The following is a 24,007-nucleotide window of genomic DNA, read 5'->3' as shown; positions in this document are numbered from 1 at the left end:
CAAAGCATGCAGTAGAGTACATGTAATAAAGAAATGCTCCACATACTGTAAAACCACAAACTTGAGGAATTTATTAGGTAGAAATGCACTTACAGCATGCTGTAGTATACAGGCATGTATATAAAACTGCCAGGGAATCTTCTTCCAGGAACAAAGATGGAAAATGGCCAGTTGCGCATGCATGGTAGCATATGTGTGTGTGTGGCTCCATCCTATGCGTTTCATCATATGTGTTGTCATCAGGGGCAAACCCACATGCCAGACCACACTCATAAATAGGGGAAGCGGCCGAGGAGGGTCGGTGTCATTGGTTGACAAGCATCAAGGGAAAGAACCCAACCGGCTGGATCTCATTAAAAAAACCATACAGTGAATAACCATACTATAGCCGAATCGTTATGGACAAAAACCTATATACTCTACAGCGCCATTTTAAGAGGAAAATTACTATGAAAACTGTAATTCAGACAAAAAAATTCTAAAATTAACCACATGCCGCCCAGCCACTGTAGAAATACGGCGGCAGGGCGGCACGGCTGGGCAAAACCACGTTTTAAAACGTGTGTTTGCAAAACAGGTATGGGGCGCTCGCGAGGTGCGCCACCGCCCTACCTGTCCCGCTGATCAGGGCCGCGGATGTCAGTCGCCGGGTCACAGCCGTTTGTTACCGGCTTTGTCCTTCCGATTAGCGACAATCACTGACAGAGAGGAGGGCTGCAGTAGCTCTGCTTTCTGTCAGTTCCCTGTCAGCTCCTGACATGCTGAGCAGGAGAGAAGAGTTTTATCTCTCCCGATCAGCTGTCCCCCCTGCAGTACACACCCCGCCCCCTAGTAAAACACTCCTCTCGCACAGTTAAACTTTTCAGTAAATAAAAGTTAACCCCTTCCTCCCCAGTGCCATTAGTACAGTCAGTGTTTTTTTTTTTGCACTGATCACTGTATTGGTGTCACTGAGGATGTCGGTGACCCCAAGTCAGTTCCCCCCCCAGTGTCAGAATGTCTACCACAGTCCCGCCATAAGTCGCTGATCGCCGCCATTATTAGTATAAAAAAAAATGTAAAATCCTAGTATCTTTCCTTCCATTTGTAAACGCTATAACGTTCACGTAAACCAATTAATTTACACGTATTGGGTTTTTTTTTTTTTTAGCAAAGACATGTTGCAGAATGCATTTTGGCCGAAATTTATGACGAAATTTGATTTCTAAATTTTTTTACTGGACATGTTTTATAGCAAAAAGTCCAAAATATTTATTTATTTTTTCTCATTGTCAGCCTTTTTTTTTTTTTTTTTATAGCGCAAAAAATAAAACCGCACAGGCGATCAAATACCACCGAAAGAAAGCTCTATTTGTGTGAAAAAAAAGGACATAAATTTCATTTATGTACCGTATTGCATGACCGCGCAATTGTCCGTTAAACTATAACAGCGCTGTATAGCAAAAAAATGTCGTAAATTGCAGTATCTATACCATAGTTTGTAGACGCTATAACTTTCACACAAAGCAATCAATATACACTTATTGGGATTTTTTTTAACAAAGCATGGAGCAGAATACATTTTGGCTTAAATTTATAACTAACTTTGAGTTTACTATATATTTTTTATAGCTGAAAGTAAAAAATATCATTTTTCTTCAAAATTTTTGGTCTTTTTTTGTTTATAGCGTGAAAAATAAAAAGCGCACAGGTGATCAAATACCACCGAAAGAAAGCTCTATTTGTGTGAAAAAAAGGACGTAAATTTCGTTTGGGTGCAGCATTGCATGACTGCGCAATTATCAGTTGAATTAGTGCAGCGCCGAGTAGCAAAAAGAGGCCTGGTCATTAAGGGGGGTAAATCCTCAGGAGGGCAAGTGGTTAAGAATTGGAATAAAAATCAGTAGTTATTCAGTGATCAAACACATATTGAAGTCTAACCAGATTTAATAGTAAGTATTAAAAGGTAATCCTGCTTAACTGAATACAATTAAAAAGGAGAAATTACAAATGTAAATACAAATATAAAAAGATCATAAAAGACACATAAATGTAATTGACCCCTTTACATGACAAAAATAATAATTTATTAGGTAGACATTTTACTTAACCGTTTCAGTACCATCCTGCCCAGGCCATTTTTCAGGTTTCAGCGCTCTCACACTTTGAATGACAATTGCGCGGTCATGCAACACTGTACCCAAACTAAAATTTTATCATTTTTTTCACACAACTAGAGCTTTCTTTTGGTGGTATTTAATCACCACTGGGGTTTTTATTTTTTGCTAAATTAACAAAAAAAAGACCAAAAATTTTGAAAGAAAAACAAATTTTTCTTTGTTTCTGTTATAAAAGTTTACAAATAAATAATTGTTCTTCATAAATTTAGGCCGAGATGTATTCTGCTACATGTCTTTGGTGAAAATAACCCAAATTAGGATGTATTTTTTAGTTTTTAGGAAAGTTATAGAGTTCACAAACTATGGTATAGATCTGAAAATTGATCAATCCTGAAGTACTGACGGCCAATCTAATTTCTTGAGGTCCAAGAATGTCAGAACAGTACAGATATCCCCAAATGACCCCTTTTTGCAGAGTAGACAGTCCGACGTACTTTATAAGAGGCATGGCGAGTTTTTTGAAGTTGTATTTTTTTGTCATAATTTTTAGGAAAATGAAAAAATGAAAAAAATTATTTTCACTATTTTTTTGTTTTACATACTGTCACCAGTGCAGTACAGCGTCATCATTTAACTGGCATGGCGGTGAACAGGGACACTGACTGGTGACAGTATGAAAAAAAAATATATATATATATATTTTTTTTTTTATTATATTTAATTTTTTATTACATTTTTTTTTATTTTTTTTAAGATTTTTTTTCATATTTTAAAATAGTACAATGTTACCATAGTAACATTGTACTACTTTGGGAAAGTGATCAGTATTTTTTTTTTTTTTTTTTTTACACAATTTGCTTATAGCAAAGAATTACTTTGCTATAAGCAAGCATTTACCTGAATGAAATCGATTCATTCAGCTTTTTTTTTTTTTTTTTTTTTTTTTTGTGCTTAGCTGTGATTTGGTCACAGCTAATCACATGACATGTGCATGTGATTAGCTGTGACCATTCACAGCTAGGCACTAGTATACAATGGATGGCATCATGAATGAAGCCATCCATTGTATACAACTGTCATGTGACCTGCTGTGATTAGTCACAGCAGGTCACATGGTACCAGCAACGGGAGCCGGTACTCGGATCTGTCATCGGCCGTGTCTGAGGTGCATGGCCGATGACAGATCGCACTGCTGCGCCGCTCTGCACTAGCGCAAACGGCGCATGTGCGGGAGCACACCAAATGGCGTGCACCCAGAATGCAGATACACATCTGAAGCCGCCAAACGGCCATTGGCCGGGCGGCTAATGGTTAAAAGCCACCATATACCCTGTGGAGTTAAATAGTGGTAGCTCCAAATTTTTTTACGACACATATTAGCATATTGTATTTCTTACTGAAATTTCATACTTTTGAAACTTGATAATCCAATCTCACAGTGCAGTACATAGGCAGAGTATTTATATACCTTGTGTTTATAGGCTTGTACTTTTCAGGTGACTGGACAGTACTAAGCTTTCAAGGAAAACCTTGGGTGCCACACCCGGGCCAAGTGCTGTGTGGGCATCCTGTGATATTGCTTCAGGCACTGGATCCTGCATGGGCACTCACTTTGGCACTTAGTGTAACACGTGCAGTCAGCTGCAGGGCAGTTCCAGGGATGTAGTTCATCCCTATGGTACCCAGTGCCTGGAGAATCCTTTGGGGGTATGCTTACCATGATGGGCGAAGCTTGAGCTTTATATGCATTTCAGCGTCAATGACCGGTAAGAGTAAGACCAGGTCACCTTGTAACTCTGAATGTGGAATGTGTTCACTTTAGAGTGTAAATTTTTCGAACTACTAAAACTCAACCTCTCAAAGCTTCAGGTGGATGACCAGGAGTTAAATCACACCATTGGTCACATACCTTACCTTCCATTCCACCAACTCTTAAAAGGGCACTTCCTCCCGCCCTTTCATCACAAGAATCTGCTACAAGACACGCTTGCCCTATATTCCCTATGTATGTATATTCCCTATATAAGGTACTCCATGAGTTCCCCACAGGGGAATACCCTCACACATAGCTATGGCTGATATCATGAAAAAGGGAACCATGGCAATAGTGCAGGTGATTATTCATTCTGACAAAGGCCCACACAGCACTCGTCCTCAGAGTGATGATGCGCCCTTGCACCAGAGCAGGAGCTGGCTCTAACACAGGTCTCTGCTGCTGCATCTGTTCAATTTTAGGCACACAATGTACGCCCTACCTGACAAAAGCAGAATTTTCTGTATCTATGTCACAATTCCTTGGATAAATATTAACTTTAATACAGCCATCTCTCAAGGAGTAGCTGTGCCAGTACCTCCACAAGACAGGTTCAAAAGTTTTTTATTCAAACCTGTTTACGGTACCAAAGCCCAACAGGTGCATTTGTCGGCAGCACAGTGGCTAAATGGTTAGCACTTCCGCCTGGCAGTACTAGGGTCGTCGGTTCGTCTGGAGTTTGCATGTTCTCCCTGTGCCTGCATGGGTTTCCTCTGGGTACTCCGGTTTCCTTCCACACTCCAGACATGCTGGTAGGTTAATTGGCTCCTGTCTAAATTGGCCCTAATATGTGTATGTATGAATGTGAGTTAGGGACCTTCGATTGTACGCCCCTTAAGGGTTAGGGACTGATGTGAATGTACAATATATATGTAAAGCGCTGCATAAATTGACAGCGCTATATAAGTACCTGAAATAAATAAATTTGTCCTGTTCTGGACTTTAAAATCCCTCAACAAATACCTTCAAATTCCAAAATATCACATAGATTCCGCAAGGAACCTATATTGCCTATCTGAGACAAAGAGAATACATGGCATCCTTAGACATCCTAGGTGCTTTCTATTTATCCACCTCATACGTACTTTCTGTGCTTCACAGTCCCAGATAATCACTTCCAGTTTGTCGCATTGCCTTTTGGCCTCTCCAATGCTCCCAAGGTACTCACAAAGGTCCCAGCACCTCATCTTGCCCTTTTATTAGAACTGAGGGCATCTAGCACAGAAGGAAACCTTCACTGGAAGAACTCCTTGTAGCAATTGTGCATACAAAGATGGACGCGGTCCTCCATCTTGCTAAGGATTCTCCATCTTGTATCTCTCTCTCTCTCTCCTTCTAATCCCTCCCTCTCTGTTGAGTGACGCGTGGTCCCTGGATGCTGAGTTCAAAAGGCATCAAGGCGCAGCGGGAGAGCTCATGGTTATAAACCCCAATTAGCCTGGCCCCCGTATGTCTGTGAGACTCTTGCTTGGAAAAGGATCGTAAAGCCATAAACCAGTCCTTCACTGAGCTTCAAAGACATTCCAGATAAACCGTAAAACAGACATCACATTCAAAATCCATTTTCCCCTATGATTTCATATCTTGAACTATGGAAGACTTACAAGGAGACCAGGCATATATTCAGATCGGTCACTTTAATACAAGTCGCCTGATATTACACCCCCCCAGCTGGAATCTACAGGAGAGCAGAAAATTATATCTCCTTAACCGCCCCAAGCAGGTATGTCATATTTTATATCTAGACATTCAGCAGATGCTTCTGCATATTAATCTACTAGTGGCTAGGCGGCTACATGCCCCGAGGGTAAGTTATGGACCATGATAAAAACGGCGAGGGATTTTGGTTTTAGCTTGGGTCTCCGCCCAACACCCTCCCCAAATGAGGCAATTGGTTCTCTGCTGCAAGGAGACACCCTGCTGAGTTCCTCGAAACAGGCTGTTATGTTTGGAGTTAAGCTGAGTTGAGCTAAGTTGAAGAATTCTCTCTTTTAACATCGGAACCAACTTTGGGAGATAAAGGCCCTTTTTTGCTCAGGAAACTTGATCTGCTAAACCAAGGCTGACGGCAAGTACTTTATCTCTCTAAACCAGTGGTTCTCAACCTGTGGGTCGTGACCCCTTTGGGGGTCGAACAACCCTTTCACAGGAGTCGCCTAATACCATCGGAAAACACATGTTTCCAATGTGTAAAGAGCAGCTACTGTGTAGAAAGCAGCTGCGGTGTTCAAAGCAGATACTCTATTAAAAGCAGCTACTGTGTTGAAAGCAGCAGTATTGGAGGTAAAACAACACTCATGAATTATAATTACTGGGTAAATAATTTTATGGTTGGGGGTCACCACAACATGAGGAACTGTATTAAAGGGTCGCGGCATTAGGAAGGTTGAGAACCACTGCTCTAAACCTCTTTCTGTTATCTCTTTGCTGTGTTATTGCTCTCTGTATATTTATATATGTATATTGGCTTCATCTCTTTCTGTAAATATTTTTATTGAACCCTTTTTGACCTTTTAGTAATAAATCTTACTTTCTGAAAGTGTTGAACTGTTTCTAAAGCTCTTTAATGCAAACTTAGAATCTCTGCCTCTGAAGAGCGCTACTGTGTGTTTTAAACTTCTGTATATTTCTGCCTGCGGTGACCGCAGCATACAGATGCTTAGGCAAACATCATAGTGTTATTGCTGAGTTTCCTCTTTCTTTGTACAAAAGGAGGTGGTGGCAGTGTGAAGGGTTAATTGCGTAATTAACCTGACCCAGTAACAATCGCTCCCAGGCTGCAGGTGCACAGATTGTGGTCCATTAGCTGGAAAATCTTTGTGCAAGGTGCAGCTGGGCATGGCATTGTTACGCACGTGACAGCGCGGTTTTAGATTGGCTAGTCCTTCGGTCACGAGTTTGGTGAGGAGAGCTGGGGTCTGACGCCGCGATAGCCACACTCCTCTCCTATCCAGCTGTCAGGACAATTCAGATGCTCCAGACTTTTTCAGTTGGGTGATCAGTAGTTCCATCCTTTTCTTCGCCTGGAACACTTGGGTCTGGTCGTGGAAACATCCCAAGCAAAGGTTTTCCGTCCAGTAAAGAGTGATTCTTTCTCTAAAAGCCCATGCTCAAGAATTTAGGTCATAAAGACATCTCACAATGAGATCCTTCATGAAGGATCTAGGCTTCATGGTAGCCTCCTTCAAGGCTGTCCCATTTGTCCAATTTCATTCAAGAGCTCTCCAGTACAATATTCTATTCACATGGAACAATCCTGCTCTGTTTCTCAGACTACCCATGCTCCTGTCCAGTCACACAAGGAACTTTCTGTCATGATTTCAAGCCCAGCCCTAACAAGAGGGAAGTCTTTCCTTCCCTATAAGTGGAAAGTAATAACAACAGATACCAGATTTTCATGGTTTGGGAGAGTGTTCCAGTCCCTCATAGGCCAATGGAACATGATCACCTGTAAAAAGCAAAGCCCCATTAAATTCCTGAAGCTTAAATTAGTTTGGCTCTGCACCACCAGAACCCCCTTCTACGAGGACACCCAATTAAGGTGCAATAAGACAATGCCACAGAGTGTGTTAGGGTTACAGGGGAGGCGCCCAGGTGGCATGTCTTCAAAAGCTGTGCCATTGTCCAATCATCTGAAAGTACAAGCCTATAACCCATGAATGTTTTTCCTGTGTCCTGTACTGTACTCCAAGATATAAAATTTACATATAGGCCAAAATTCCTCTTTTGGACACACAAACAAAATATATTACCCAATTTTCTGTTAAAATATAAAAGATGAGGTTATGCAGAGTAAATAGATACACAACATGTGAAGCCTTAACCCTTTCTTTGCCAGGTGCGTACACCATACAGACCTGACAGCAGGGAGTTCTATACACAATTCGGTGGCTGCAGCCACCAGGATTGTGTATAAACCTGACAGGCAGACTCCTGCTTGTCCAGGTAGAAGCAGTCAGACGGCTCTGCTGTTGATCTGCAAGCCTGGGGAGAGCCATGGTGGGTGCCAGTGGGTGAAGGGGAGAGAGGAAAGCAGAGGAAAGCGTCCACTCCCCTCCCCTTCTTTGTGTGACCTGGAAGGCAGAGTGGGAGCGATAATTCCAGCACCAGACCTCCTCTGTAACGCTAAACCGATGACCTTCAAGGGCTTTTGAAGCGACGTCTATAGAAAGTATAAGGTACTGAAGTTTGATGCAATTTCATAGGTGCACACAAATGGGTATCTACTTGTGTGGCACAACCTCCTCTTTTATATTTTACCAAAAACGTGGGTAATTGATTGCGTATGTTTGACGTAAAATTCACTTTAGTTTGATTTTTACTGAAGTGTTGCTTCCTTTGTAATAATATCGTGTGACATAAAAAATTGGAACTACCACTACTTTATTCTCTAGGGTGTCTGCTTTCAGAAAATATACCATGTTTGGGGGTATTGTGTAATCTTCAGTCAAAAAATTAGTTTTTAACTGCTTCCCGTCCACCCTATAGCAGATATACTGCTACAGGGCTGCACAGGTGCGCAAAATCGCGACCATGGCTGTCAATCACCGGGTCCTGGCCGGTGATTACTCGCTGGCACCTGGTGATTTCCGACGATCTCCAACGAGGAGGAAAACTGTTTTGTTTACTAACAGTTCTCCCTGTAAGCTTGGGGACACTGCTTTGGATGGCTGTGCTCTGCACAGCCATCCAAAGCAGTGTGCTTACAGTGAAGCACACTGACACAGCACCCTAGTAAAACACTCCCAGCACACAGTTAACTCTTTGTTCGCCCCTCATGTTAACCCCTTCCTGCCCAGTGCCAGTAGTACAATGAAAATGCTCTTTATTAGCACTGATCACTGTATTGGTGTCCCTGAGGATGTCAGTGACATCAAGTCAGTTACCCCCAGTGTCAAAATGTCCCCTGCAGTCTCACTATAAGTCGTTGATCACCGCCATTACTATTAAAAATAAAAATCCTAGTATCTGTACCGCCATTTGTAAATGCTAAAAAACTTTCACGTAAACCAATTAATTTACACATATTGGGGTTTTTTGTTTAGCAAAGACATGTAGCAGAATACATTTTGGCCTAAATTTATGACAAATTTTTTTTTTTTTTTTTTTTTTTTTTTTTTACATTTTGTTTACTGGACATCTTTAATAGCAAAAAGTAAAACATTTTGTTTTTTCTGAAAATTGTCAGCCTTTTTTATGTAAAATGCAAAAAATAAACGCACAGGCAGTGAAATACCACCGAAAGAAAGCTCAATTTGTGGGAGAAAAAAGGACGTAAATTTAATTTGGGTGCAGCGTTGCATGATAGCGCAATTGTCAGTTATAGTGCCGTAATGCAACAAATGGCCTGGTCAGGAGGGGGGGGGGGTAAATCCTGAGGATGCAAGTGGTTAAACGTGTACAAAATTGGCTCTTGCAGTGAAAGGATTAAACTTGTATGTGCTGTGAACAGCAATGAACTTCTGTACCCTACATTGTGTGGCAATGCTTTAACCATTAGCCGCCCGGCCAATAGCCGTTTGGCGGCCGGAAAAATGCTGTAGATTTCCGGGTGGATGCCATATGGCGTACTCCTGGGCATGCGCAGTTTGCTTGCTTGCAGAGCCGCGCAGCGGTGCGATCTGTCACCGGCCGTGTACCTCGGACACAGCCAATGACAGATCTGAGTACAGGCCCCAGTTGCCGATACCATGTGACCAATCACAGCAGGTCACATGACAGTTGTATACAATGGATGGCTTCATTCATGCCATCCATTGTATACTAGTGTCTAGCTGTGATTAGTCACAGCGATCACATGCCCATGTCATGTGATTAGCTGTGGCCAAATCAAAGCACAAAAAAAAAAACCCTGAATGAATCGATGTCATTCAGGTAAATGCTTGCTTATAGCAAAGTAATTCTTTGCTATAAGCAAATTGTGTATAAAAAAAAAAAAATATTGATCACTTCCCCAAAGTAGTACAATGTTACTATGGTAACATTGTACTACTTTGGTCATAGTGAAATATGCTAAAAAAATCTTAAAACAAAGATTTTGGGTGGTAATGTCTTACCTGTCCTTCATTGAAGCTAATGGAGTGGCCACAGCGGCTGGGGAGAGTGATAGCCTGACACAGAATTGATGTTTTACACGTTGATTCTGGGTTCTTACTAGGTAGGGGAGATCGTCAAATGGACTTTTGCTAGTCTCCCTCTCCTCTACCCAGTGGCATCTGCGATCCTGGTCCTGGGTCTGCTGATGGGAACGCAGAGCCCTGGAAACATGGCTGGGGCGACAGTGATAAAAGCTATTCTTTTCAGTTACTCTATTAGCATTAACCCTACTTTCCTATTGCTATATTTGTATCCTTGATACCCCAACACCTAAAATGGAAGGTGTATCAACTCTTAATTCTTTTTATTCTTGCAGAAGTGATATGTGAAAGAACTCTTCTTGTGAACACAGCTTAAGTTTTCCATATTTATGTTTTATGACCTGCTTTAATTTCAGGGGCAGAACAAGGCACCTGGTATTTGGACCTAAAAAATGACAAGGGTGCAGTTGGAAAAGGGGAACCATCTGTAAAAGCTGATGTGGTGATGAGTTTGGACAGCGAGGACTTTGTGAAAATGTTTACAGGTTGGTAAAAATGATAAATAAAATGACACACGTTAAGAGCCCTATGTGTAAAGTTATGGTTAGGAAAAGGGCTGGTGTTGCCTGTAGCATCCACCTCATCAGGTGTGAGAATTGTTGGATTCAAGCAGTTGGTTTTTGCGGGTAAAACACATTTCCCTGTCCCACGTTTCTGCACATTAGGCCCAATGTTGCAGTTTTAGTGTGGGCAGTTCATTCATTAAAGTGGTAATGAAGTAAAAATAAAAAATCGAATATATTAGTTTACCGATCCTTACATGTGGTGGCATATTAGTTTTCTTTTTTAGGCTTTTTTCACCTGATGATATGGCCAATAACACACCTCCTGTATTAGAGTGCTCCAACTCTGGATGAAGGCACACAGGGGGCACCTTTGGACAGCAGCATTACTTATCTGGGAGGAGAGTGTTAAATGTACTAGCAGATTTGGCCAAACTCTAAATTCTAAATCCTAAAAACTCTAAGCTCTAAATTGAAGCCAAACTCCAGCTAACACTTTATAAACAGTTAAAGCAGTTTTTTAAAAAAAACCTTTTTGGATAAAGGTTTTACATACATAAAAACTGATCATTTGTATTCACCCTTGTCAGTGTTAAATGGTTTGTCTCATCCTTCTAACACCACTACATCTGCAAGAGAGCTTGTTCTTTTGAAAAATAACAGACTTACTGGACAGATCAGCAGGTGAAAATAAGGGGAAGAAAGCTTAAAGAAAACGAATGCAGCCACCACATCTAAGAACTGGTAAGCTGCAATATAATTGTTTGCTTTTAGGCTTAATACTGCTTTAAGGTCCAACCTGTAGTGAATGACATGTGTCACTCACCAGCTGCAATTTAAAAATAATGCCCAAATTATGAATGTGACTCATTGAGATTTTTTTTTTCCTGTACAGATCAGAACAGGAAGTAAAAGGGAATTGTCCAAACGGGTGGAAATCAGTATACAAAAAAAAAAAAAAAAAAGAATAGAATACATTTTTGTCCTAAATTTATGAAGATTTTTTTTAATTAGATATGTTTTATAGCAAAAAGTATATAAATAAAATAACATTTTTATTTATTTTTTTTCCAAAATTGTCAGTCTTCGTTTATAGCACAAAAAATAAAAACCCGTAGAGGTGATCAAATACTACCAAAAGAAAATTATATTTGTGGGGAAAAAATTACATAAATTTAATTTATGTACAGCGTTGCTTGACTGTGCAATTGCCGGTTAAAGTAATGCAGCAGCATATCACAAAAAATTGCCTGGTGTGGAAGGGGGGTAAATCTTCCAGAGGGCAAATGGGTATATAACTCAACCATCCACCCACCAAACCACAAATTAAATAAAAAAAAAAACAGTAGAGTAGGCTTCCTCAATAGTATCTGTCACTGTTAAACTAGCAAGTAGATATATGTTTGTAATAGGATGTAACAAAAAGAATTCATTCAAAACAATTGATACAAAAGACTTTAACCACTAGCCTACAGGGCACTTATACCCCCTTCCTGCCCAGGCCAATTTCCAGCTTTTAGCGCTGTCACACTTTGAATGACAATTGTGCCGTCATGCAACACTGTACCCATATTAAATTTGTAGCATTTTTTTTAGACAGAGCTTTCTTTTGGTGGTATTTAATCACCTCTGGGATTTTTATTTTTTCTTAAACCAAAAACCACTGAAAATGTTGAAAAAAAAAAACGGTTTTTCTTAGTTTTTGTTATCCAATTTTGTAAATAAGTGATTTTTTTCACTGATGTGCGCTAATGAGGCTGCACTGATAGGCTGCACTGATGGACACTGATAGGTGGCACTGATGAGGAGGCACTGGTAGGTTGCACTGATGGGCATTGACAGGCATCACTGATGGAAACTGAAAGGCAGCACTGATACATGACACTGTTAGGCGGCACTGACTAGCAGCACTGTTAGGCGGCACTGATGGGTGACATTGAAAGGCAGCTCAGATGGGCACTGATGTGGCTTTGATGTACACAGGTATGCACTGATATGTGGCACTGATGGGCACTGGCACGTGACACTGATGAGCACTGACTGCTGGCACTGATGGACACTGACAGGTGGCACTTCTGGGGCCACACTGATCATCAGGGCACACTGATAATCAGTGCGATGTTGATCAGTGTACATGTCCCCTCCGCGGAAAGCCGATTACCGACTCTCCTCACCTCTCGAGCTGTCAGCGTGACAGCTCGAGAGGAGAGAAATGCCGATAACTGGCATTTCCGTGTATACATGTGATCAGCTGTGATTGGACACAGCTGATCACATGACCGAGCCGACATCTTCGGCTCATTCCGTGATCCGCTGTGTCCGAGGGACACAGAGCACCGGCAATCACTGCGCACTCCCTGAGCCACGCATGCGCAGTGATAATGGAACTACATCATATGACGTCCTATCAGAATGAGAGAACCACCTTGCGCCCGTCATTGTAGTATATGGCGGGCAGAAGGTGGTTAAAAAATGTGTTCAATATAAACATCACATGTATTCAAATTACTTGGTGCAGACCCTTGTAGAAAAAGGGAGAATTACATTTTCTGTGGTTAGAGTTAAATAACTCTCATGAATCTACCTCTATGGGATTATTGCATTGCAAAGTGCTGTTACTCATGTCTAAATCGTAGTTTGAAAGGAGCTTTTAAAATGTGCATGTGTAGTTAATTCGAAAAAATTGCCAATATTAATTATTATATTATACAGGATTTATATAACGCCAACAGTTTGCACAGCGCTTTACAAAATGAAGGTAGACATAACAGTTACAATACAGTTTGGTACAAGAGGAAACGGAGGGCCCTGCTCGTTAGAGCTTACAATCTAGGAGATACTTATGAACTTTCCTCCACTTGAATGTATTTTTTCACATGGAAATAAACATGTCCAAAATAGATGAACATAATGCAGTATTAGAACCAAACAATATCCAGAGTATATGAAAATAGTTTGACATTTGAAAATCTTTCCCTATTATATCCATTGCTTCTAGACCAGTGTTTTTCAACCTTCTTTCAGTCAAGACACCCTTTAAAATCGGGCACAATCCTTGAGCACACTAGTCTGAGGTCTTCTCCACACCAGGTGCATTCGAGTGCATGTGCTTTTTTTTGCACATTCTCACACAAATACGCAATATGCTTACATGAATTTACTATTGATTACCATGCCTGCAATTAAATAAATTGTGCTGAAAAAAAAAACTACCAACACAAACATTTTTGTACCTCCCAGAGCTCACAGGAGCTCATATACAGCCCACTGAACAGCCTCCTCCCTGTGTATCTTTGTAGCCTCTCACACCAGCATGTGCCCCCCCAACTACTGACAGAGAAACTCCATCCAACACATCCAAAAAAAAAAAACTCTAGAGCGCATCCCGGAAAGCTATGCGAGCATCCGATCAGCCCTTAGCACGTCATCAGTTGGCAGAAAGTGGGCAGGAGGGTGGCCTGCCCAGCTTTCTGAGTTCCTGTGGCAGCTTGACACAGCAGACCAGCACCACTGTAATTAAAAAAGGCTTAACTGATGGCAAGAAGAATATATTACTAGACTGATGCCTTAGTTGGGGACATTTTTGCTCGTGCACGGCACCCCAGTTGAGAAACTCTGTTCTAGACAACCTAGCACTGTACACAGACAACTTTGTAATTCCATGTGTGTTGGGTAGTACGCTGCTGATTTTAATACAATGTGAGTGTTTTACATTGCTTGCAAATAAATACTGCACCATACTGCACTTAGAGGCGCTTTTTTCTTCCTTATCGCTGCTGAAGTGTGACTGTGGCTATTGACTTTAATACATTGTAAAGTGTACTATCCAGTATTTATGATGTTTGATATGTCTATATGCTCAATGTTATCAAATCTGCACTCATAAAAACTGTATATCATGTTTTCTCTTGTGTTTATTGAAGGACACAGCTCGGTATCATTTTTTGACTGTAGGATTATAATGAAACTTTCAGGAGTAGGACAGTCGCAGACAATCCCTTCCAATTTGTTGCACTGCCCTTTGGCCTTTCCCCTGGCCTATCATTTGTGGTGCTGTAACTCTGCAGTTTAAGAATGATACCGAGCTGTGTCCTTTTATGAACTCGGAGAAATGAATTGTATAAAAAATATAAAATCAACATTTTATATAAACTGTTAGCATATAAAATGTCTGAGCATGTGACTGTGACATATTTAAAGGACAAGTGTACCTTTTTAGTTAAAGTTTTCTCTTAAGGTATACCCCCCAGAGTACAGCCCACCTGCAGAAATACCTTATTCTTCGATCCAGCAATCTTCACTGTGGAGACCTGCCTGTAGCTGCACAGCTTTTGCGTTTGAAAAGGACCTTCATATTGTACTCTAAATCCAGAGCTTGTGCCCTGCAGGTCCGTTCATTGCTGCAGGGAGTACTCTGCAGAACCGCTGGAAACTGCAATGTAGTATTAAATGTGAATAAATATAAATAAATCAATAATACCCCCAGTGCACAAAGGGGTTAAACTATTATCAAGTGCAACACGTGGATTCCCAACGGGAATGATGAATGTGTAAAAGTGACCAGTGTCCTGACCGACGCTCGAAAAAAATATACCTCAAATAACCCTCTGCCGTGATACATACAAAAATTACACAATAATAAATACAGCAAATAAAATGTCCATGATAGTGCTCAAAACACAATATTCATGCAAGTGCTGCTATATGTTCACTCCGTGCAAATCTTTAGTGGCCGAAGTGCCCCCTCACCTCCTTAAATCGACCCTACAGGGTCAGCTCGCTCTGAGAATTAAGACAACTCTGGATGGCAACAGGATTCTGTTCAAATCCAGTCCCAAGTACTCCGATCCTTTAATGCACCGCCCTGTCAGCAGCATCCCCTCCGGATCATATGCAAACAAAGAACCTCCATAGTGTAAAACCGTTTTTTTTTTTTATTTGGATGTAAACAGTAAAGAAAATTGCCCACTCACATGCCCCTTCTCCTTTTAACACAACTCTTCTACCTCATGCTAAAGATGTATTGCATGGGTATTGATACAGGGATTTCAAATATGGCCCCCACGCCGGAAGTGACGTCACCGCGCACCCGCAAATACCTCCTCGGACCCTGAGGAAGTCATGTGTCCAGCGTGACGCAACGCGTCGGTACACGAGGAGGTATTTCCGGGTGAGCGGTGACGTCACTTCCGGCGTGGGGGCCATATTTGAAATCCCTGTATCAATACCCATGCAATACATCTTTAGCATGAGGTAGAAGAGCTGTGTTTAAAAGGAGGAGCATGTGAGTGGGCAATTTTCTTTACTGTTTACATCCAAATAAAAAAACGGTTTTACACTATGGAGGTTCTTTGTTTGCATATGATCCGGAGGGGATGCTGCTGACAGGGTGGTGCATTAAAGGATCGGAGTACTTGGGAGTGGATTTGAACAGAATCCTGTTGCCATCCAGAGTGGTCTTAATTCTCAGAGCGAGCTGACCCTGTAGGGTCGATTTAAGGAGGTGAGGGGGCACTTCGGCCACTAAAGATTTGCACGGAGTGAACATATAGCAGCACTTGCATGAATATTGTGTTTTGAGCACTATCATGGACATTTTATTTGCTGTATTTATTATTGTGTAATTTTTGTATGTATCATGGCAGAGGGTTATTTGAGGTATATTTTTTTCGAGCGTCGGTCAGGACACTGGTCACTTTTACACATTCATCATTCCCGTTGGGAATCCACGTGTTGCACTTGATATTAGTTTAACCCCTTTGTGCACTGGGGGTATTATTTATTTATATTCACATTTATTTTAGCGCTGCACTGTTAATAAATATATATATATATATATATATACTTTACTCGTGTAAGAGGTTAGTGTCAGCAGCATGAGTGTTAGGGCCCCATTTTAGCGCAGGAGAATTTTTCTGCCATTGCAATGTAGTATGGCTCCCCCTCAGAATAAGTTGGGCTGTGGAGTGTATGAAGGATGAAGCTGACCTGACTGAAAGGGTTTCTGTAACAAAACTGTGTATCTAAGAAGGGCTACACTGTGAAGATTTCTGAATTGAGGATAAAGGTGAGTACCTTTCCAGGTGGGCTGCATTTAGTGATAATGTTGTTCCTAGGGCATGGAGATACGTGTGTGTGTGTGTGTGTGTGTGTGTGTGTGTGTGTGTGTGTGTGTGTGTGTTTAGGTACCCAATCTATTTTCCAGCAGGGATAACATACTATATGTTATTGCATATTCATCTGTCCCATTACTATTTTGATTTTTTTTTTTCACATTTGTTTTTGAAAATGTAAATTAAACAAGAAATGAACATATATTCTGGCAATCATTAATGATATTTAATCTAATTATCAGGAAAACTAAAGCCAACAATGGCATTCATGGCAGGGAAGCTGAAGATCAAAGGCAATATGGCTCTAGCAATGAAACTGGAGGCGCTCATGGGACAAATGAATTCCAAGCTGTAATTTGTCAGAGACATCTATGTTACCACTGAAGACACAACCCTGAATCCTGCAAAAGAATCTGCTTGGACAAATGTTGTTTGAAATTATGACCGTTATCCACTGAGGACCGGTTCACACCACATGCAGTCCAGTGTGTTTTTTTTTTTTTTTTCTGCATCAAAAATGCAAGGATAATAAGTTATACGTTTTCCAATGGCAAAAACGCACTAGAATGCACCAGTCCTTATTTAAACTGAAGAAAAAGAGGGGAAAAAATGTACCGGAAAACATCAAAAACACGCATGCAGAAAGGCATCTTGACTGCGTTTCTGTGGCGTGAACCGGCCCTTAAAGCATGTTTTTATAATGATTTACCTGGTAAATTAATGTACCTCATGTAGATGTACTATCTGAATCTATCTGAATATTGTAATCTGGATGCAGTGCTTTCATAATAAAATGTGAAATTTCTGACACCATGGTCCAAAAATAAATCTCTTTAAATAAGCAATAGCTATGTATAATAACATTGACTCTACAGAACAAAAATAGACTATACAACATTTTATATATACTAAACCACCATATAATTTTACTAGTATGAAGAAAGGTGAAAACAGGTAAAATTTCCAAGTTATTAATAAAGGCATATTTAACATATTCAACACAAAAGCAAATTTTTACATGTACAGGCAGTAATGCATACGTATATGTATATCTAAGGAATGTATAAGTGGTGCGCATTTGATAAAATTTGTACATTTATACAGAACTTTTCAAACAATAAAAGGGTATTAAAGTTTAAAAAGGTTTTCTTGTGACGTTTTTTTTGTTTAATGTAATACTATTAGGTGAGTATATTATCAAATCTATTCCCATATATATTTAAATGTGTACATCTAAGAATAGTTTGTAAATTGAAAACTGATTAAACAGGTTCTTTGTCTGAAAAAATGCGTAGTTCTGGAAATGTTTTTGTTGGTTTTTGTTGCTTGCCCCTACCAGTGCATGTCACTCAGTAAGTTTAACCGCCTCCCGCCCGCCATATAGTAATATGATGGACGCAAGGCGGTTTTCTTGTTCTGGGAGGACGTCATATGACATCCTCCCATTCTAACAGCGCATGCGCGGCTCTTGGAGCACGCAGTGTGGCGATCAACGGTGCGCTGTGTCCCTCAGACACAGCGGATCACCGATCCACGGAAAGAGACGAAGCTGCCGGCTTGGTCATGTGATCAGCTGTATCCAATCACAGCTGATCACATGTAAACAGGGAAATGCCAGTTATCAGCATTTCTCTCCCCACGAGCTGTCACACTGACAGCTCGTGAGGAGAGGAGAGCCAGAAATCTGCATTCCTCGGAGGGAACATGTACACAGATCATCAGAGCACTGATGATCAGTGTGCCCTGATGATCTGTGTAGCCCCAGCAGCGCCACCTGTCAGTGTCCATCAGTGCCAGCTCTCAGTGCTCATCCATGCCACCTGCCAGTGCCACATTTCAGTGCCCATCTGAGCTGCCTTTCAGTGTCGCCCATTAGTGCCAGTGGTGCCAGTCCGTGCCATATATGAGTGCCGCCTTTCAATGCCCATCAGTGCTGCCTGTCAATGCCCATCAGTGCCACCTACCAGTGCCTCCTTATCAGTGCCACCTATCAGTGCCCATCACTGCAGCCTCATTAGCGCACATCCGTGAAGGAGAAAAATCACTTATTTGCAAAATTTTATAACAAAAACTATGAAAACCACTTTTTTTTTTTTCAAAATTTTCAGTGGTTTTTGGTTTAAGAAAAAATTAAAAACCCAGAAGTGATTAAATACCACTAAAATAAAGCTCTGTCACAAAAAAATGATAAAAACTTCATATGGGTAAAGTGAGGCAAGACCGCGCAATTGTCATTCAAAGTGTGACAGCGCTGAAAGCTGGAAATTTACCTGGGCAGGAAGGGGGTATAAGTGCCCTGTAGGCTAGTGGTTAAACTTGGTTGCGTGGCTTCCATTTTTATTTGCTCTAATTGGTATTTACACATAAGTAGTCTATTGTTTTCCTACATCTGAGATATTGATATCCACAATTAGGTCCATATATATTTGGACACCGGCACAATTTTCATACTTTTGGCTCTGTATGCCACCAGAACAAATTAATTTGGATTGTTTCGCTTTAATTTAAAGTGCAGACTTTCAGCTCTAATTCAAGGGGTTGAACATAAATATCCAGTACAAATTTTAGGAACTGCAATCATTTTTATGCACAGGCCCTCCATTTTCAGGGGCTCAAATGTAATCGGACAAATTAATATAATCATAAATAAAAGTTCATTTTTAATATTTTGTTGAGAATCCTTTACTGGCAATGACTTCCTGAAGTCTGGAACCCATGGACATTACCAAAGACTAGGTTTCCTCCTTTCTAATGCTTTGCCAGACTCAAGCTGCAGCTCTTTTCATTTGTTCTTTGTGGGTCTTTCTGCCTTTAGTTTTGCCTTCAGCGAGTGAAATGCATGCTCAATTGGGTTGAGAGCAGGTGATTGACTTGGCCATTGCAGAATATTCCACTTCTTTTCCTTCAAAAGCTCTTGGGTTACTTTTACAGTGTGTTTTTAAATCATTGTCCATCTGTATTGTGAAGTGCCGTCCAATCAACTTTGCTGCATTTGGCTGAATCTGGGCTGACAGTATATCTCTAAACACTGCAGAATTCATCCGGCTGCTTCTGTCACATCATCAATAAACACCAATGACTGAGTGCCACTGTAAGCCATGCGTGCCCATGCCATCACACTGCCTCCACCATGTTTTACAGATGACTTTGTGTGCTTTGGATCATGAGCTGTTCCAAGCCTTCTCCATACTTTTTTCTTCCCATCATTCTGGTGCAGATTCATCTTAGTTTTATCTGTCCAAAGAATGCTTTTCCAGAACTGGTCTGGCTTTTTTAGATGTTTTTTGGCAGTGTAATCTGGCTTTTCTATTCTTCAGGTTTATGAATGGTTTGCACCTTGTGGTGAACCCTCTGTATTTGCTCTTGTGAAGTCTTCTCTTGATTGTAGACTTTGACAATGATACGCCCACCTCCTGGAGAGTGTCCTTCACTTGTCTGGATGCTGTGAATGGGGTTTTCTTTACCATAGAGAGGATCCTGCGATTATCCACCACTGTTGTTTTCCATGGACGTCCATGACTTTTTTATGTTGCTGAGCTCACCAGTGTGTTCTTCTTTCCTCAGAATGTACCAAACATTTGATTTGACAACTCCTAATGTTGCTTCTATTTCTCTGATGGATTTGTTTCGTTTTTGAAGCCTTTCAATGGCCTGTTTCACTTGCATGGACAGTTCCTTTGCATGATGTAGGTTCACAGCAATAGAGTCCAAATGCAAATACCACACTTAGAATCAACTCCAGACCTTTTACCTGCTTAATTGATGAAGAAATAACAAAGGAGTAGCCCACACCTGGCCATGAAACCGCTTTTGATTCAATTGTCCAATTACTTTTGGCATCTTGAAAAAGGGGGGATGGCTACTCTTAAGAGCTGTAATTCCTAAACCCTTCCTCCAATTTGGATGTACATACCCTCAAATTAAATCTGAGAGTATGCACTTTAAGCCCATTATATAACTATAGCTTGAATATGTTTTGGTAAATACCTGGAGAAAAAACAAATTGTGCCTGTGTCCAAATATATATGATTCAATACATCAAACTTCATACCTCTCATATATTGCTACTAGGAAACTTCTTATGGGTAGCAAAGTCATAGATACCTTTTGGGTCCAAAAAGCTTTTCACGCAACTTACTCCACGTATGCTAGAGGTGTGTCTGTACTTTTCAGTAAATCTCTGCCTTGTGTGATTGATACTATGTATACCGATCCTCATGGAAAATGTTGTTATGATCTTGTGATAACGGCTCTTCCCCTTTTTCAGCTGCACTCTTGTATGTCATTCTGGAGATGATTACTCCCCATTGACCTGCTAAATTATTGATTATGGGCAATTTTAATGCTTCTCTGTCTCCTGATTTGGACAGACCCACACCTTCCAAACATTTTAGTGGCGATCTTTCCACCTGGGCCCTGGCGGCTGGAGTTGGTAGGATGTTCTCATCTCCACAATTCGCCATCTAGTGCTACACTTGTTTCACCACCTCCTACAAAACTTTATCCTGTATTGACATAGTTTTTGCCATTGCTTCCCTTTTGAGTGATGTCCTGGAAGGTACCTGCTTACCTAGTGGGTTGTCTGACTATTGTCCCTTAGCCTTCGTTCTCAGGACTCGCCCTTGCTGAAATAGATCTTTATGGCGTTTGAGAGCCCATTGGATTTCCCACCTGGATATCTTAAATAAAACGCTGCCTATTTTGGAGGAATATTGGGAACTTAATGCGGGGTCTTCCTCTCCAGATGTTGATTGTGATGCTTTCAAGGCCTTCACACAGTGGCACTATCTGTTCTACCACTGTGGTGAAAGGGACCAAGTCCCTGCTACACAACTTTTTCAGAACAGGGTAGAAGACCAGACTGCTCAATATAATTCTGACCTGACTGAAGAGAACTTTGACCAGCTTATGTCTACCAAGATGGAGCTTCATCTACGTTTTGGCTGAGGTCACGAGGCTTGAGTTACTCAAGCGGAAACAAACGTTCTTTGAACAGGGAAATAGAAATTGTAGGCTCTTGGCAATGTTGTCCCAACATTAGGTCCCGATTACTTTAATCCTAGAAATTAAGACCCATACGGGGAAGTGATCACTACTCCAGATGGAGGAGTTTAAACTTTATTATGACATTCTCTATAAGTCCTCTCTACCTCCAGACTCAGAGTTGCCAGAGCTGTCCTTTCTAGTTACCATTTCATTGATTTTCTGCTGGGAAAGCGCCTGGGCCTGATGGTCTACCTATCGAATTTTACAAAGCCCATGCTGACACTCTTGGCCAGAAATTGGCCACTTTCTTTACTTGATGTCTGGAGGATGACCTGCTCCCCACTTCTGTGAGTGAAGCTTATATCGTCCTTGCCTATAAACCCCTAAAACCCCACACTCTCTGTCTCCTATAAGCTTAATGCATTGTTAAATTGTGACCTAAAAATCTTAACCAAGCTCCTTACTGGTAGACGTAACTGTCTGTTACATTTGGTTATTGATCCAGACCAAACTGGGTTTATAACTCATAAATCTACAAATAATAATTTGTAGATTTATGAGTTATAAACCCATTTACCCAACTGTTCATAGATTATAATCTATGTACAGTTGTGTTCAAAATAATAGTGTGTTGAAAAAAGTGAATAAAGCTCAAAATCCTTCTAATAGCTTTTATTTCCATACACACAAATGCATTGGGAACACTACACATTCTATTCCAAATCAAAACATGAAAAAAATATATCAAATTTGTGTTGTTCCTCTAAAAAAATTGAAGAAAAGTGAATATTAGACTGTTCAAAAAAATAGCAGTGTTTGTATTCTTTACAAACTCAAACATTCATTATATAAACTGAAAAATGTTTGAAGATTTTGCTTTCCTTTGAATCACTTAATATTTAGTTGTATAAGCACTGTTTCTGAGAACTGCTGTACATCTGTGTTGCATGGAGTCAACCAACTTCTGGCACCTGTGAACAGGTATTGCAGCCCAGGATGATTGGACTACATTCCACAGTTCTTCTCTATTTCTTGGTTTTGCCTCAGAAACTGCGTTTTTGATGTCACCCCACAAGTTTTCTATTGGATTAAGATCCGGGATTGGGCTGGCCACTCCATAACGTCAATCTTGTTGGTCTGGAACCAAGATGTTGCACGTTTACTGGTGTGTTTGGGGTCGTTGTTTTGTTGGAACACCCATTTCAAGGGCATTTCCTCTTCAGCATAAGGCAGCATGACCTCTTCAAGTATGATCCCTGGTATGCGATAAATAGGCCCAACACCGTAGTATAAGAAACATCCCCATATTATGATGCTTGCGCAACCATGCTTCACTGTCTTCACAGTGAACTGTGGCTTGAATTCAGTGTTTGGGGGTCGTCTGACAAACTGTCTCTGGCCACTAGACCCAAAAAGAACAATCTTACTTTCATCAGTCCACAAAATGTTGCGCCATTTCTCTTTAGGCCAGTCAATGTGCTCTTTGGCAAATTGTAACCTCTTCAGCACGTCTTTTTTTCAACAGTGGTACTTTGCGGGGTCTTCTTGCAGATAGCTTGGGTTCACATAGGCATCTTCTAATTGTAACAGTACTCACAGGTAACTTTAGACCTTCTTTGATCTTCCTGGAGCTGATTTTTGGCTGAGTCCTTGCCATTTTGGCTATTCTTCTATCCATTCGAATGGTAGTTTTTCGCTTTCTTCCACATCTTTCAGGTTTTGGTTGCCATTTTAAAGCATTTGCGATCATTTTAGCTGAGCAGCCTATCATTTTCTGCACTACTTTGTTTTCCCCTCTCCAATCAACTTTTTAATCAAGGTACGCTGTTCTTCTGTACAATGTCTGATGACCCATTTTCCTCAGAATTTCAGAGAGAAATGCACTGTAACCAGCATGTACAACATTTGCTGCCTTCCTTCCTTAAATAAAGGCAATAATTGCCACCTGTTTTTTCAAAGAATGAATGACCTCACTAATAGAACTCCACACTGCTATTATTTTGAACATGCCCCTTTCAATTAGTGATTCAATTACATAGAATCAGCAGCATGCATGTCATGACTGTTGGGTCTGTTGGATTTCTATTACTCTACTGCACCTGCTAGTAAATTATTTGCCATGTAGAAATATAATTTCTACCAAAAACAGTGATTGATCAGGTTAGTGATGTCTGACTGCTATTATTTTGAACACAACTGTATGTTGTTCACATCCATGCCCAGCATTCCAACTTTGGGTCTAGAGTGGTTGCCTTTATCGACATAGAGAAGGCCTTTGCAACAGTTGAGTGGCTTCACCTGTGGGAAGTGCTGAGAAGAATGGGATTTTCCTTTGTTTTCATTTGCTGGTTGGGTA

General features: G+C 40.7%; 1 protein-coding gene across 4 annotated transcripts in view; it reads left to right on the top strand.

The window, feature by feature from the left end:
• Positions 1-17,807, top strand: part of HSDL2 (hydroxysteroid dehydrogenase like 2) — an 88,826-nt gene extending 71,019 nt beyond the window's left edge. For 3 of the 4 annotated variants that reach the window (XM_089670931.1, XM_089670930.1, XM_089670936.1), the window contains 2 exons: positions 10,406-10,534; positions 16,908-17,807. In XM_089670931.1, coding sequence (XP_089527057.1) covers positions 10,406-10,534; positions 16,908-17,020 — 242 coding nt within the window. In that variant the 3' untranslated portion in view covers positions 17,021-17,807. Of the gene's footprint in view, positions 1-10,405; positions 10,535-13,550; positions 13,643-16,907 lie in introns of all 4 variants that reach the window. The other variant, XM_089670935.1, reaches the window with a different exon arrangement.
• Positions 17,808-24,007: the final 6,200 nt, after the last annotated feature.

This window comes from Staurois parvus, unplaced genomic scaffold (assembly GCF_062004578.1).
Source record: "Staurois parvus isolate SC_StPar_1 unplaced genomic scaffold, SC_StPar_1.0 ptg000096l, whole genome shotgun sequence".
NCBI classification, from domain to species: domain Eukaryota; kingdom Metazoa; phylum Chordata; class Amphibia; order Anura; family Ranidae; genus Staurois; species Staurois parvus.
This window is presented reverse-complemented; position numbering and strand designations above follow the sequence as displayed.